At 48.3% G+C, this 16,829-nt stretch overlaps 1 protein-coding gene across 3 annotated transcripts in view; it reads right to left on the bottom strand.

Annotated features, from left to right (window-relative positions):
- BCAR3 (BCAR3, NSP family adaptor protein) overlaps nucleotides 1-16,829 on the bottom strand; it is a 152,909-nt gene that overhangs the window by 7,493 nt on the left and 128,587 nt on the right. For all 3 annotated transcript variants that reach the window (XM_027536464.1, XM_027536463.1, XM_027536465.1), the window contains 4 exons: nucleotides 14,305-14,408; nucleotides 12,283-12,935; nucleotides 7,209-7,324; nucleotides 2,380-2,551 (listed from right to left, as the gene is read on the bottom strand). In XM_027536464.1, the coding sequence (XP_027392265.1) occupies nucleotides 2,380-2,551; nucleotides 7,209-7,324; nucleotides 12,283-12,935; nucleotides 14,305-14,408 (1,045 nt within the window). The remainder of the gene's footprint in view (nucleotides 1-2,379; nucleotides 2,552-7,208; nucleotides 7,325-12,282; nucleotides 12,936-14,304; nucleotides 14,409-16,829) is intronic.

The following is a 16,829-nucleotide window of genomic DNA, read 5'->3' as shown; positions in this document are numbered from 1 at the left end:
ACACACACTTTTTAAAATAAATGCATATCATACTATACACATATTTTCCTGTTCCTTGTTTGGAAGTTATTTCACATAAGTACATATAGAACAGCATACAACAGTCTTGTTTTATCTCAAGTGGTCCATTTATGCATAAACCATAGTTTAGCTAATTTCCTATACATAAGAGCTTTAAACATATTTTCCTGTTATAGAATTATCTCAAAGATTTTGCAGATGTGCACAAGAGAATATCTGGAGGATAAATTTCCAGAAGTAGAACTACTGGGTCAAGAAATAAAATCTTGATAGGCATTGCCAACTGTCCTCCAGAGTTTATACTGATGTAAGGATGTAGAATTGTGATTTTAAGCATTTTAATGTTACTTTTAAGTAGTAAAGTCTGAAACATGGAAAATTGCCTAGGCCATGTGATGCCACTGCTCATTTCTTTGGAATCGTTTAGTCCAGACCAACATATGCCACTGACTCTGACTATCCTAATAGTCCCCCATTCACACCCTAAAACCAGCAAGCCTGTGTCTGATATCTTCTACATGAAACAAGGAAGGGGGGGAAGGGAACTAATATTTAGGGAATGAGGGCCAATTCTGTCAGGTATTTGAGGAATTTCATTTAATCCTCACAGTGCTCTATGAGGCAGTATTTTGACTTCATTTTACAGATCAGAAGACAAGAGATTAGATAACTTAGTCAAGTTTCACAGCTAAATGGCAGAGATTCATTTCCTTGGCCTCAAACTCCCTGTGTATTCCAAGAGGAGGGTGAGAAAGGATCACCACCAGCAGGTCTGCTGGGAAGGGGAGGATGTGGCTTATCTTCCTCTGGCCACCCATGATGCCACCATTTCTTCTCATGCCCCCTTCTTCTTCCCTGCCCTGAAGCATCCACCTTCTGAAAGGAGCCCTTGTCTTGGCCCATCTCCTGGATGCGCTCTCTTGATACCAGAAACTGAGAACAGAAGGCAGCACAAATGGCTGTAGTCCAGGGTCAGGTTTAGATGATACACAGAAATGACATGACTCTCGTCTCTGGTTTTTCCTAGGTCTGCCACTCCCTACCCCAAACAGAGCCCTGAGCACTCTGGAGGACTCTGACCCCTCACTGCTGAAGTGTTGCAGATAGGAAGAATATGATGCTGCCGTGGGATGGGGGGACCACCTATAAAGGCATGTTTATGTGCTTTGGGATAAGTCCCTAATTGCTGAGTTTGATGTCATGGACAGCAACCATATTAATGTCACAAATTCCCCTTCACTACTCTCAGAGGAAGCTCTGGGCTGGGAAGCTATACGAATAGCTAACCTATTAGTTCTCAGAATTATAGGCAGTTTTGGATAAGAGGAAATAAACATAATGTAAATTAGAAACAGCCAAATGAAAAATGATAACTCCTGTTAGTATAGTAGAAGTCAGTATATCATGAAAATACAGCTGAACTTGCTTATTTCAAATATTGACCCAAATAATTTCAGTGCATCTAAAGAAATTTGAAAGTTCTTAGAATATTATAATTGGAATTGACCCTTCTCAAAATTTCCTGGTGAAAGCATGAAGCATTTCAGCTTCTTGTTTGAAAGGTGACCTTGGTTTCATATAAGGAAATTATGTTCTTAACATGCAGGATTTCAGAGAATCTGTGGCTGGTTGCAAAATAGCCAAGCTAAATGAGCGGTGGCTTTGGTATTACTCTTGCAGACTGGGTTTGTGGGACTGTGATCTCATACTCAAAGTCACTGAGCATCTACCTCTATGAGGTCCACTTGGCTTCAAAAACAAATTTTCAGTTTCAAACCTCATTCTAAAAACAGACTGTCAAAGCAGATAAATTCAAAGTGCCTGATTTCAGAAACTCTGCTTTAGGGGGTTGTATGGCAAATGAGTCAGGAAGCTGAGTCTTTTAACAGGAGTCTGTTTTAGGTGACCTGAGGAACATACTTTGAGATAAACCACTCTAGGGATCCTCAGAGATCAGCTCCCCAAATGTCTTGGTTTCCCAGTCATAACCCCAAACAGCCCGCCTGCCCAGTGACCCAGATGGAAGCAGTCTTTCTTACACAACACACTTGAGCCAGACTTAATCACCCTAACCGGTTCTTCAGGAACATCTGTTGTTCTTGAGGATGACTCTTATTGTACATCACAGAGAAAGTGTAGGCAGTCAGCGATTATCTGCTGTCTTTAAAAACAGAGCCAGAAACTTGCAACGCTGCTCTTGTTTGCCCCCTAATCAAAGCAGCTTTCACTAAGACACGATTTACCTTTTGCATTGACCAAAGTCACCTGTGGTTTGCCAGGCATGGACTTGAAGACCACTTTGCAGAGCATTAAGTACACACAGGCCCACAGGGCTGCATAAAGCAAGTTGAAATTTACCTGTGGCATTTCCAAGGCCTTCATGATGGCTGAGAAAGAATAGAGGTCCCCCATGGAGTCTTTCAGCTCCACTGCCACCTGGATGATCTTATTGAGGGTGGCTGCTCTGTCCTCCAGACTGCCCGTGCAGCCCAGAATGTCCACTGCGATGCCGATGGCCATCGTGTTGTGTCTGAAAGGAAGGAGATGAGCGATCAGGCCCAGGGCTAATAGGACCAGGAGGAAATGAAACCAAACTGGCCAAGGAAAGGACTGGCTGTGCACCATTTGCCACTGTCTTCCTGAGACACACTGGCAGCTCACACAGTTTGGTTGCTGATTGCAAAGACAGACCACCCCCATCAGAGTGACTGCAGAAGGGCCTCAGTGGGCGTCCTGTGGAGAATCAAAAAGGACAGAAACCCCAGGACATGGCATGTTCAGCCCTGGAGCAAGGGGCATGAAGGGGCCTTCCTGTGCTGAAGCTGCTCAGAAGTGCACGTGGCTCCTTGTCCCTCTCACCATGACAGGTCCACAGAGATGCCAGGTCCCCAACACACTGAGGAATCCTTTGGGAAGTCCCTAAGCCCCCTGGACTGGGGAATGGAAGGGACAGAAAGATGAGATAATATGCTAGATCCAGGAAGACAACATGGATGTGAGAACAAGGGATGAGCTAAGAATAAAGTGGCTTGGGTCAAGGGGCCAGAAAGTGAGTGGGAATGTGGACAAAGACTCAATAGTGAGCTGGCAGGATTTCTCTGTAAGGTCAGACCCTCATAGAAAGAAATCTTGTATCTACCAACAATCCTCCCTTTTCTCATCCTGAATGCCACGGGTCAACTGCGCAGACCCAGAAGACGAAGCAGAGTGGTCTTTTCTGTACAGACAATGGGATGGATATGAATGGGGTCACAGAGAGGTCTCCTCCCTGGTGGCAGCAGTCTGTAAACCTGCCTCTCCCTCCCTCTGTGGCCCAGGAATGAGCATTCCCTACCTTGGGCCAGAGTGAAAGTGAAAGTTGCTCAGTCATGTCTGACTCTTTGCGAACCTATGGACTATACAGTCCATGGAATTCTCCAGGCCAGAATACTGGAGTGGGTAGCTGTTCCCTTCTCCAGGGAATCTTCCCAACCCAGGGATCAAACTCAGGTCTTCTGCATTGCAGGCGGATTCTTTACCAGCTGAGCCACCAGAGTGGCCTTGGGTAAATTTCTCTCCAGGCACTGGTACGAGTGCTGAAGGTGAAGCACTAATTCACAGCTACGGTCGCTACGATATGACTTGCCTCTGAAACTCTGGGGCCACCTTTTCCTAGAAGTTCACAGCTAAGGATGATATTCCACGCTTCCTGTGCTGGCCTCCTCCTCACTCTTCTAAAGCAAAGAGAGGAGTGATTCATCTAGTGGCTAGCACTACCAGTTTCTCCAATGATTTTTAAATCAGTAACAGGCTCTGCTGTCTCTGAGCATTTGCACATGTGGGTGTGCAAGGTGGTTGCTCAAAGCGTGACCTTAGGCTCCACTGCTCCACTCTAAAATGGGAACAAGGGCTGTTGTGAGAAAGACTGTGTGTGTGCGTAAAGATAATTAAAGTGCCTGGCTCAGCAGTACCTAGCAAATAGCAGTTGTTACTACCCTGGTATCTGTGTGCACATTTCTCCCTCTGTATGTTGGTCCCTTTTGCCTATATCTCTTCCCTTTATCTTCTTTTGCTAATTTCCTGTCTTTCTTAATTAATGGATCTTTAAAATAGACTTAAACACATGTATACCTGTGGCGGATTCATTTTGATATTTGGCAAAACTAATACAATTATGTAAAGTTTAAAAATAAAATAAAATTAGAAAAAAAAATCAAATAACTGTAACTCTGAAGTACTATGTGAAATATGTTATTATTTTATTATCACATCCACTAAGAATGTAATAAAGGTTTATGTTATTAAAAAAAAAATAAAATAAAAAACATGCAGAAGGAAGATGGTAGCGGCAAGCAAAGGAGATTGAGGAGGGGCTAGGCAGGGAGAGGTTACATGAGGAGTTTGTGGTGAAACAGAAGCCCAGAGGGAGCATCTGTATAGAGAGGTCAAAGAAGATGAGAGAAAATGAAATTTCAGACTATAAAAGGGGTCTGAAATGTTACTGTCAGGACAAGGTATGACCAATACCTCTTCAAGTCTGTAATGTGCATGTCATGTGTTAATGTTTAAACCACGCTGAAGCCAGATTCTCAAATGATCCTAATAAAGATTTAGCTTTGTTGAAAAAAAAAAATAGACTTAAAGTATATTTTTATTATGTTAAACTTATTGAAGAGTTTTGTTACCCATTTGCAAAGTGTTAAGGTTGAGATGAACATTTTAGCTGTTTAATAGTAAACTAACTTCCTATGTTGCTGTAATTGATTCTTTAGTCAATGTTTTTTCCTATGTTTTAAGGCCCTTAATAAAAGACAGGTTCTCTATTTAAGAACTGGCTTTATATCAACAGTTAATTGGGTAATTATATCCATTCATTCGAACAACATTTGCCTCAAACCTCCTGCACACACCGCCTTGGGAAAAACAGCTCAGCAAGGCAATTGTGTAGCAGAAGCTCCTGAGGTGGGTAGGAGGCACAAAACATTTCAGAAGGACATCCCACTCACTAGCCTTGGAATGGGTGGTGACTGAACTGAAGTTTAAAATGGAGGGTGGTTTACATTAGACTCTCAAACACAAGGCTGTCACCTGATCCTGCAGGACTGCTGTAACCTTAATTTAGTAGACACATTGTAATGGAGAGAACCACTCCCCAGGCCCTAGCAGGTAGATCCTACAGGTCAGCTCTGGATGGCGAACAAAGCAAGGAGCCAGACCCCAGGCAGGCGGCAATCAGGAGGAAGAGGAAATGGATGTAGACAAGAGTGGAAGTCAGAAAATAGCCCAGAGAGAAGCCACAAGCCTGCTGACCTCAGCCTGGGCACCCATAAAGCATGCCCAACACAGCTCATGAAACTGATAAAATAAGGCCTGCAGGGCTTCCCTGGTGGCTCAGTGGTAAAGAATCCACCTGCCAATGCAGGGATCATGAGTTTGATCCCTGGTCTGGGAGGATCCCACACGTTCCAGAGCAACAAAGCCCATGGGCCACAGCTATTGAGCCTGTGCTCTAGAGCCCGTGCTCGGCAACAAGAGAAGCCACTGCATTGAGAAGCCCGCATACTGCAATGAAGAACAGCCTCCGCTCGCCACAACTAGAGAAAGCCTGCACGGCATCGAAGACCCAGCTCCGCCATAAATAAATAAACAAGGCCTGCAGCTGGGGAGCTTTCAGTCTGAAAAGTATCACAGGAGAAACAGGGATGCACGGCAGCACAGCTGGTCTCTGCTGAAATAATGACCACGGGCCCAGACCAGGAGGGACGGCAGGCGAGTGGAAATGTGAAGCCAGGCCCTGGGGCATGGGGAGGGAGAGGATGCCTTGGAGAGCAGGGCTGGCATCTAGAAGAGTGAGCAGGGAAAGTAGGGGAATTCAGAAGTCAGACCTACCATTGCCCAAAGACACTGAACAATAAGCTGACAGGCATGCCTGAACAAAGGCAGCAGGCTCGCGTCCTGCCCTCCTGCCTCCCAGAAGTCTTCCATTCGGTGCTGGGTGTTTCCTACGGGAGGCACCTGTGGCAGTGAAACCACAGCAACAGAGGCACTGGAGCCATTTTATTTGCTTCATAGTTGGGTAACCTTGAAAGCAGCTGCTACCAACTCTCCCAGGCCATTTGAAATATAGTGTTTACTTTCTAGGGGCTAGTGGTAGTCTAGGACTGCACTGTCCACAGACCACATGTGGCTATATTTATACTTAAAATGCTGAAGAGTAAAAATAAATTTCATCCTTCAGTTGCCACATTTCAGGTGCTCAGGGGTCACCAGCGGCCAGTGGATGCTGTCAGGAGATTTCTGCCATCAGTGTTGTACTGGACAGCGCTGTGACCCAGAACATCACAGAAAACCATGGGCAGGGGATGATGGTGCTAGGGCTCCGGCTTCTGAAGCATCACTCGCCTCTCCTCAGGAGAAGCCAGGGCCCTGGCTGCCCACTAAAGACCACACGAGTGCTGTGGCAACCAGGAAGCTGGTTGGAAAAACAGAAAACTTCAGATAACAAAGCAGTCTTACCCAAAACAACTATCTTTTCATGTGTATCAAAAAGGCCAACTTCTATGGTAACGTGAGATTCTAGTCTAGTGCTGCTTAAAAACGTGCCTTGCTACTTCTACCTTTCTAGTTTCTAAATATCTGATGTGAGTGGGTTTTAATGGCCAGCCAGGGCCCTGGCTTTCCACGAGAAGAGGGCAGTGATGCTTTAGAGGTCGGGCCTGAGCACCTCATCTCTTGCCCTCTGATCCCCCATTTGTCCACACTTCAAAGAAAACACCGTTCAGACCCTATTCTTCCCAACTTCCCCCACAAACCCCCACTTGATTCCTAAAGCAGACAGAGGGGCTGCAGCTCAGGCTGGAGGGAAGTGGCGTGGCACCCCCGCTCCATCTGCCGCAGCACTGCCCCCACCCCAGGCCAGCAGGGGTGGTGGTGACCTGTGCTCTAGGGCTGAGCCTCTGCCGGCTTCTCCATCTGCCCATGGAGCAGAGTTGCGAACGTGCTATCTGTTCCCTGACTTCCTCTTTGCCACCTGAGCTTCTCCAGGAATTCTCTGGTCACGGCTTCTGGGAAAGGCCTTCAGGGGCCACACTTCCTCGAGTGAGGTGGCCCTGGGCCAGAGGGTACCTGGCGTCTCCCAGCTCTGAAAACTGTAGCTCTGACAGCCTATGGAGTTGAAAGGACCATAAGTACAGAGCAGCACTACTCACCTTTCAATGATGTCCAGGCGCAGTTGGTGACCATAAGGCAAGGTGATGAGCTCCAGCCCTGAGTTCACGCCCATGTTCTTCCTCATCTCTTCCGAGACTTCAAGTATCCTCGCGACCTGTCAAGAACACAGGTTGAAATGAACTGGACCAGGAAGTGGGCTTGCTGCGAACATGGAAAGAAATACACTAAACCGGGACACTGTGGATGCACTTGACTTGTGGCACTTCTTTTTGAGCAGCAGCATCTGAAAATACAGTCTTAATACACTATTTGGAGGCTTTTGATACATATACTGGAATGTAAAACCTGGCAGGAAAATACCTAGATTGGTCTGCAGATTTGGTGTTTCTGCCCAGCCAGAGAACAGTGTGGTTCTTCGAGCTTGTGTCTAACATGGCTGGATCCTGCTGCTAGATTTGCCGCCAACAGCAGGGCTATGTGCGCACGGAGCAGACTGATCCCCGGCAGTGGAAAAGTGGAGCTGCGTCCAAGTGCCACTCTGCTGCAGGCTCTGCCGTTTATGTTCTCGCTTAACGGCAGGGCTGGCTCCTACTACCCGTAATCACGCCTCTCCTGGGCTCAGTAAACGCACTGTACATCTGGAAACTATTAGAAACATGTACGGCTATGTGAAACCTGAGGTCTCAAACACACCCACTTCTCCCCCTGAGAGGTCTTCCTTAAAGAAAATCTGGTTTGTTTGTCCCAGTCAGCACTCCCCATCTCAGTTCCAGTGTGTGATCACAGCTTATTGGAATCAGGTATTAGTTAACCACTTATAGTTATTACATTACTTCCAAATGCTACAGCTGAGTCAGGTCATCTCTAAAACGGGGCTGGTGACACTCACAGAGCACTGATATGTTGATACTAACAGTGCAATGAGCAGATGTGTGTGTGTGCTAAGTCGCTTCAATTGTGTCCGACTGCAACCCTATGGACTGGAGCCTGCCAGGCTGTCCATGGGATTCTCCAGGAAAGAATCCTGGAGTGGGTTGCCATGCCCTCCTCCAGGGGATTTTCCCATTGAACACACATCTCCTGTGGCTTCTGCATTGCAGGCAGATTCTTGACTGCTAAAACACCAGGGGAGGTCCAACTAGCAGATATAATGGGTCAAACCATCCCTGGACATGTGGCAGACACAGGACAATTCCTTTCCTCATTCCTGTGGAGTTGTCCTCCACGATAATTATCCTGAGCATATGAACAGTCCAGGTGTCTTCATAACAGTCCACCAAAAACATCTGGCAGTTTAGCTGATATTAACCTTGACCTTTAACTTCTGTAGTTGAGCAAAGGCACCACCATCAGTCCTGGGGATGAGCTGTCCAGTGCAGACTCCAGAATAAGATGCAGGATTCATCTGCTCTCGGCCTCAGTTTCCCCTTCTCTAAAACAACTGCTGAGTTTACCTTCCTCAAGGACTTTGCCAAGGATCAAATGACCCTAAAACCCGAGCTATTTACAAAGCCAAGTTATGAATCACTGGCCATGTGGAAGGGGGAAGAATTCTGGCCCGATCTCTGGAAAGAGATTTACGCCTTGACCATGACAAGGCAGCCGAGATGGACACCCTGGTCACCTGCAGTCACACACTCTTTGCTTGTTTAGACATCTGCCCTGTCAGAGGCTCCAAACCTAACACATTCAGTCCACACACACTCTGTAATAGTCACAGGCTTGTCGTTGATTCGCTTTTATTCTGGAAGCTGTATTCCCCTCTTGCCTGTTTTCCTTCAGTGTAAACATGCAGTCCCCTGGTCATTTTCCTGACGTATTATCAGGAAAAGCCAACACCTGGTTGCCCCAAGGCTGAGCTCTGGGACAAGGGGTCCTGAGGTCACAGAGCAGCCTGGATTAGGGCTCCTGGGAAAGCCTGGGGCCATGATGCTCAGAGAGGGAGAGGAAGGATGAGCACTTCTAGAGGATTCACTGTGAGCTGGACCCGGCGGGGCAGAATGACACCCGTCCTCATGAGACCCGGCTGCCTTCTGCTCTCGTGATCTTAGCCATCCTGGCTCTGCAGGGTCTCTTAGTTTTGTCCGCTCTTCATCCGACTGCCTGGGGAATGGCTGTGGTGACCCAGTGGAGCCCCGATAGGGGCCTGGCTGGCCTTCTTCCCAGCTGCCAGGAACCATCTACCGAGAAATGAGGTCGCCGTCTCAGTTGCCCTCCGTAGAGGACTCTGATGGGCACTCTGCACTTACGGGCCTGTCTCCCTCACTGAACTGCAGAGTGCCCTGAAGGAAGCAACCTGGAAGGAGCCCAGAAGTAGAGATTTAAAAACAAAGACAGACAGATTTGCCAGGCCCTCCCCCTACAGACCCCATTTCCCTCACTACCCATCCAGAGTGAATCCTTCATAAACATAAAATCTCCCATGGTTCCTGGCCTCTCAGTCTCTGCAAGTGTGCGCTGCCTGCCACCTGGAAGATGCTTTTGTGTTCTGCATCACCAACTCCTATTCAGCCTTCAAAGCTTGTCTCAGAAATCCCCACCCTGACCCCTCCCTCCACTATGTTTGAGACCCTACCTTGGAGGCCCTGCAGAGCATTTCCCACCTGGACCGTGGTCCTAATTCTATGTCACTGTCGCTCCTGCCTCTCCCACCATGACCTGGCCTGACCTGACCTGGCCCACAGTTGGTGTTCAATCAAGGCTCAATACATAACACTACGGAACCGTCACTCAGCCTGTCTGGGGCAGGCACTGTATGAGGGCTTTAGTCTTCACAAGCACCTGGGTTGTGGTGCTCTTCTCCCTTTAGAAACTCTGAGAGGCGGCGGGCAGTGGGTGGGGGGGAGGTTAGACTCAGGTAGCTCACCCCCAGAGGCCAGGCCCTTGGCCACTGGGCCCGTCTCCTTCTAGCTTCTGCAGAGACAAATGGGTAAAGCAGGGCGTTACCCATTCACAGGGTGGGAGCGGCTCAGTGGACGCCCACCCAGCCCCAGCCTGCGAAGGGGCTTGCCCTGCTGCCTCCAGGCATTCAGGACCACCCACAGCCCCCACAGGCTGGGCTCTGGGCACAGGTGGGAACCAGCATTTGGGCCCTGGATGCTGCCCAGGCCAGCTCTAGGCTTCCGGGTGGGCTGGTCTGGTTGCAGTTAGAGTCAGTTAGGTGACAACAGCCTTTGTTTTACTTCTTAGAGACGCTTGCTGCTCCTGTTCTGTTGGCAAAGCCCCGTAGTCAGTAGTTCAGGAAGAGGATAAGGAAATGAGGGCGGAAGGAAGACGAAACAGCCCCGCCCTGGGGACTCGGGGTGGGCTCATCGTCAGGGGGCTCCCGCTCAGGTCTCTGCCTCGCTGCCTGGGGGCTCCACCCAGCGCCTCTTCCAGGGGGGCCTAAAGGCATATGGGGGGAGTGGGACCCCCACCAGGAGGACAGAATGCAGACAGAGAAACAGAACAAAGAGGAGGCTACACATTCCTTCAGCTGAGAACAGACTGCCAAGGCAGTGGGAAGGTTCCAGACTCCTGTGAAGAGCAGTCGGGCCTCTCACCTCCTCCTAGACTACTACCAAGTCCTGCCTGAGAACACAGCGGGGAAGCATTCATTTCCTCCCAGAAATTAGGCTGTTCTGTAAACCCAGAGCCATGTTCCCACAAGGAGCTTCCTCCACCGAGAGCATGGTTCACACCAGGCTCCTGGCCTGCTGGTGTGGTTCTGCTGTCTCAGACCCAGGGCCTATTCATACCAACTAGAACAGGAGACTAAATCCTCTTCCTGTCCAAACAGGTTTAGCTCCCTCTGAATGAGATAAGGTCTTAACAAGGAAAATTATCTGACCACTTGGGGCCCTGCCCAAGGACACCCAGTGAACCACACAGACAGTCCTTGTTCCTCCAACACAGCCCCATTCCTGGCAGCCCCTCGGCTGTTTGCCCCGAAACAGCCAGCGCCTGCTTAATATTCCTCAAGACAGCTTTGGGAGGTCCCATGCGCCCTGTGAGCCTCCATCAACCGAGGAACTCCCTGGGGAATGCTTGGAGATTAGATTTCCTGCCATGATTCATGACCCAGGAAATTTATTTAGGAAAACCAGTTCCTCAATAAGCCCTGACCTTTGAAGCTAATTGACTTCACTGAGCTACAAATGAAAAAGGGCTTTAAATCTAAGGCCTCATCTGTTGCTCAAATGAAGGGATCTGTCTCCTTATATTGAGGGGTGGGCTGAGCACACCTCAGCCTTAAACGCTTGCTTTCGAGAAATTACTCTCTGAAGGATGAGGTTGTCTTGGGGCCAGCTATGAACAAAAGCCACCCATATCTAAAAGAAATGCATCAAAAATGATAATTTTTTTAAAAATGATGATGTAAACAGAGGTTTATATAGTCACATGGAAAGATAGTCATGCTATGTTGTTCCATGAAAGACAAAAAAGGTTTGAAGTGGTATGCATAGGCCTGTGGCATTTCTGTGGTAAACAAATAGATATGCGTGCAATTATTTACACATCTATTGGCGGAACAAATGTTAACAACGGTGATCACCAAGAAACTGGATTTTGTGTGGTTTTCATTTTTTTTCTCCTAATCTGTGTTGTGTAATTTTTCTAAAATGATATCTTTTATAATTGTTTTATATTTTTTCTCAACTGAGCAAGTAACTTTAAAAATTTTACCCTAAAGACCATTTTCATAACAATAAAAATAAATATATAATGTACATATGTGGCATATAATGAAATAAAAACCACGAAGGCTCTGCTACTCCAGAAACTCCATTTTCATCTACAATCTACTCTTCTTTGGACTTGACTTCACCAGTTCTGATGGAGTTCAGGCAGGGGGAGAATTGGAAATCCACACGAGCTGGGAGAAGGGCACGGCAGGGGTTGGGGGAGGAGAGCAGGGTCCTGGGTGGCCCTGTATCCTTCTGTCCCAGGTGAATTTCACAAGCTTCCTGCCTGGGCAAGGGTTGTCACAGCCTGGGTTCCCACCCCTTCAATAAATCCCACACCCAGGTCATCATCTCCATTGTCCTATGAGCAAACAAGCCACAAGGTAAGGCAGAATGAGGCCCAGACAGAACCCCCTTTCAAGCATCTGGAAATTCCTCCGGCACCTACCTTGCAGTCCACGCTGAGCAAGTGCTGGGCAATGACCTTGGGGTCACTGTTGGTGAACAGTTCTTTTGCACGTTTCAGCATCGAAGTTTCCAGGGGCTTGTTCTCAGGAGGAAGCAGCTTCGACTCAAAGTCATTGGGCTTGAACGAAGAGGTGGTCTCTAGGAGGGGCATCACAAAAGTGTCCTGGTCCTCCCCCACTGTGTCTCCTGGGGCTGGCGGCGGCTTCCAAGGCCTTGTCCTGTCATCATCATCAAGGATCAAGTAGCTGGTGTCAGAGTTCCGGGTGCCCAGCCCCCCATTCTGCTTGGCTGTCAGCAACTCCACGTAGCTGTCCTGGGCACAGAAGGGCAGCCTAGATGCCCCATCATAGCTGGCCGCCAAGGCTGGGTTCAGTTCGCAGTAGTTGGCTTCAGAGTTGAGCCAGATAGATGGAGATGGGGGAGCTTTGAGCAGGGGTGCCTTGCAGGGCTTGGGGGGCGGCTTGGGGCATAGCTGGCTGTCTGAGCCCCTCAGCGCCTCCCCTGGCCTAGCGTCTGAGGAGACCCTCCGCACCACAGCTGGACTCAGAGTGGGCTCGCTGCCCGTCCTGAACACTGGTGAGTTTGGGCAGGGGCTTGTGCCCACACTTGGGGACTGAGGAGTCAGCTTACCACCTGTGGAGGATAACAGAGGGTCAGAAAAAGCTCAGCTGTGAGGAAAACACAAAACAGACAAAATTAGAGTGACAGCTTCTGGCCCTCAATTCATATTCTAGGGCTTTGATTTTTACCCACAAAAGACCAGCCAGTATGACCACTGCAGGTCTGGTCTAGAGCAGTCAAGAGCATCTCAAGGGCATAGGTGGCCCCACGCCACTTCTTGGGGAATTCTAAATCCTGGTGACTACCCACAGCTGGGCAGCAATGCCATTTTATGGTCACAGAAGGTTATACAGTCAAAACAGGGAAATACATCGAGCTTGGAGGGTGGTGAGTAATCTAACCTTACCCTAAGAAACATGTCTTTAGTCACATAGTATAAAAGGGGGAGGGGTCTGAGTCACTTTCAAAGCCAGAGTGGATCCTGCCAGCTTTAAGAAGAGACAGAGACACATGCGGAAGGGAGAAAAAGATGCTGAGAAAACCCACTTTCAAACAGTTTATGAAGGGGTGACAGGAAAAATCATCCTGTGGTTCCCCAAGGAAGGTCCATTACAAAAATAATGAAAAACAATCCCATTGCCTATTAACACAATTGCTTACCTGGATCCCCCACATCCCACACCATCTCACTCTTCCAGCTGTGACAGCAGAATGGAGAGGAGGCAGGGTTTCTACCAGGAACCCCTGGACTGACCCATTCACCCTCTCCCCAGGGAGGAGACTAAGGGGAAGGCACATTTGTCATGATGACCACCAGTTTGCAGTTGGGCTCAGAGTCAGGAAACCTAGGTTCAAAGGCTGGCTTCACCACTTACTAGACAGATGCATCTACAGGTCAATTATATCCATGCCTCAGTCTCCTCACCAAAAAGAGGATAACCATGCTCACCTTTAAGGCTTCTTATGAGGCTTAAAAGCTAGCACACATTAAGCATCCAGGCTCTCCTGTGGCTCAGATGGTAAAGAATCTGCCTGCAATGCTGGAGACCTGGGTTTGATCCCTGGGCTGGGAAGATACCCTGGAGAAGGAGATGGCAACCCACTCCGGTATTTTGCCTGGAGAATTCCATGGACAGAGGAATCTGGTCCATGGGCTCACAAAGAATTGGACACGACTGAGTGACTAACACATACACACACACAGAGTACATGGAGTTGCAAAGAGTCGGACACAACTGAGTAACACACACACACACACACACACACACAGCATCCAGCTCAGTGATTTGCATCTGGATACAGTTCTATGAACCCCTCAGCCTCCAGATGTGGAGTCTTATGTCTTTCCCAAATTAGGTGACCAGAAGGAGCAGGGGAGACAGCCTGCAGAAAATCAGGGGAACACCATCACCCTCCTCCCCCCAAATTCCCAAAGACTTACCAATTGGCAGGTAACTTTCTGACTGGTGGGCTTTGAGGGACAAGGCTCTTCTGTCCTGCATGTGATCCAGGCAGGCTGGCTGGCTCCCACTCTTCTCTTTATTTCTGAAGCAAAAGACAAATAGGGCAGAAACATGTCATTAAATCGTAAAACCTTTAGGCAACATCATGGAAAGTTTAAAAAAAGAAAAAGACTGCTCAAAATGAGAGCGCTCCCATATAGCCTAAGAGTAAAGGAATGTTGGCTGGAGGAGGAAATCACTGATGGGGGTGATTAGTACATGACTGTGCCATGGGCTCCTTGCCGTGTCCCCAGGACCCATCCAGTTAGATCCCCGGCTGCTGCTTCTGAGTCTTTCCATCCTGTTAAGCAGAGCAGGGTAAAGGCTTCAAGATACTCTCAGGAAAATCTGATAAGCTGGAATGTGTACTTTCAACAGCGCCTAAAATTACTTACAGACCCAGGAGGAATGACTTGTATAACTAACACGCGTTTTCCACCAAGCCTTTCAGTGTCACAGTTAGGAAGGAGGCTGTGGGGCAGTTTCCAGTGGAAAGTTCAGTGTCCCCCAAATAACCTGCAGGATTGCCCAGGGAGGCTGTCATACCCATTCAGAAGGACCCCACTGGGGGATCCCCTGGCCAGCCTCCTTGGGCTGAGTCAGGGAAAGGGCTGTGGGGTCATCAAGCAAGCTGGGAGGCACAGGACACAGCATCACAGTGAAAGTAGACCCTAACAACACGATTCACCAGCATGGCTCTGCCCCTTGCCAGTTCAGACTGGCAGTTTCTCTGATTGGGAAGCACAGAGCACAGCAGCGCAGGGCAAGCAGGCCCAGCAGACCCTAGTGACACAGTTCGCCAGCATGGCTCTAACTCTGCCCGTTCAGATCAGGAATTACTCTAATAAGCACCAAAGAACAGAATCTCCCGTTAGCTAAAACAGAAAGCACTTCACCAGTCGAGTGGTAATGAACTTTATTAGTCACCACCCCCAACCCCCAAACTTATGTTACAGAAATTGTGAAAGTTCTTTCCTACCTTTGCAGACAACCAGAGGGGAAAAAAAAAAACAAAAAACAAAACCAAACAGCCCCCAAACTCCAGCAACCCCTCAGAGATAAGGCTGGGCAGAGGGCAAATTCCAAAAGACAGTGGCTTCAGTGAAGCGATATTTAAGCAGTGATCCCCACCAGCAGTCAGACTCCGTGGTCATACACTGGCCTGGAATGTAACCTGGCCAAGCGCACACCTTTTTGGGGGGGTGGGGGCAACCATCTGGCCTGACGTCAGGGAATGTGGGGAGCCACTGGCGGGCGGAGGGGCAGGGCTTCCAGCCTCTTCCGTGCTGAGTCCACCCCACCCCCACATCTAGGTCTTTCTGGACCTGCAGCCTATGCCAAGTGTGATAAGGCTTAGCAAGCTCTGCTTTCAAAGGGCAATCCCCAAGAGTGGCTCTGTTAGCTTTGTGTTATCAACAAGGAGACTTTCTAAGCTTTTCTTTCATTTTTATCTTAAAAATTTTTTTTTGTATTTTAAATTCAGGTTGTTGAGGGTAGACCAAGGGGCCTTCCTTCCCAGCACTGTTCCTAGCAGGGTTTCTGCGGGTCACTCTGGCTCTGTTCACATTAACTCCCTACTCATTAGTTGATCAACCAACCCCTAACTCCCAAAAGAACAGAAGATAGTGTTTTAATATTAGGCTGGTACAAAAGTAATTGTAACTTTGGACTATGAATTTTAAATCTTATAACTAGGCTCAAACACATCTTTATTAATCAAAATACAAACCATTACAATCAACATGTTTCTTTGCCAAGGAGAAATAAGTTTGTTTATTCCTGTAGCATAAAAATCCATGCTTTGAGATTCGGAAAGCATTTTCTGCCTCCTGCTGGATGTGGAAGCATTTTCCCTGCGAAAAGTTGTTGAGATGATTGAAGAAGCAGTAGTCGGTTGGTGAGAGGTCAAGTGAATATGGTGGATGAGACAAAACTCTGCAGCCCAATTCGTTCAACTTTTGAAGTGTTGGTTGTGTGACATATGGTCAGGTGGTGTGGAGAAAAATTGGGCCCTTTCTGATGACCAATGTGGCTTCCCTGGTGGTTAAAGCGTCTGCCTGCAATGCGGGAGACCCAGGTTCAATCCTTGGGTTAGGAAGATCCCCTGGAGAAGGAAATGGCAACCCACTCCAGCGTTCTTGCCTGGAGAATCCCATGGATGGAGGAGCCTGGTGGGCTACAGTCCACGGGGTCGCAAAGAGTCAGACACGAGTGAGTGACTTCACTTTCACTTTTGATGACCAATGCCGGCTGCAGCTGTTGCAGTTTTTGGTTCATCTCATTGATTTGCTGAGCTTCCTTCTCAGATGTAATGGTTTCACTGGGATTCAGAAAGTTGTTACGGAACAGACTGGCAGCAGACCACCAAACAGTGACCATGACCGTTTTTTGGTGCAAGTCTGGCTTTGGGAAATGCTTTGGAGTTTCTATTCGGTCCAACCGCTGAGCTGGTTGTCGTCAGCTG

Source organism: Bos indicus x Bos taurus, chromosome 3 (assembly GCF_003369695.1).
Source record: "Bos indicus x Bos taurus breed Angus x Brahman F1 hybrid chromosome 3, Bos_hybrid_MaternalHap_v2.0, whole genome shotgun sequence".
In the NCBI taxonomy this organism is placed as follows: Eukaryota; Metazoa; Chordata; class Mammalia; order Artiodactyla; family Bovidae; genus Bos; species Bos indicus x Bos taurus.
The sequence above is the reverse complement of the archived record's forward strand: the minus strand, read 5'-3'. Positions and strand labels throughout refer to the sequence as shown.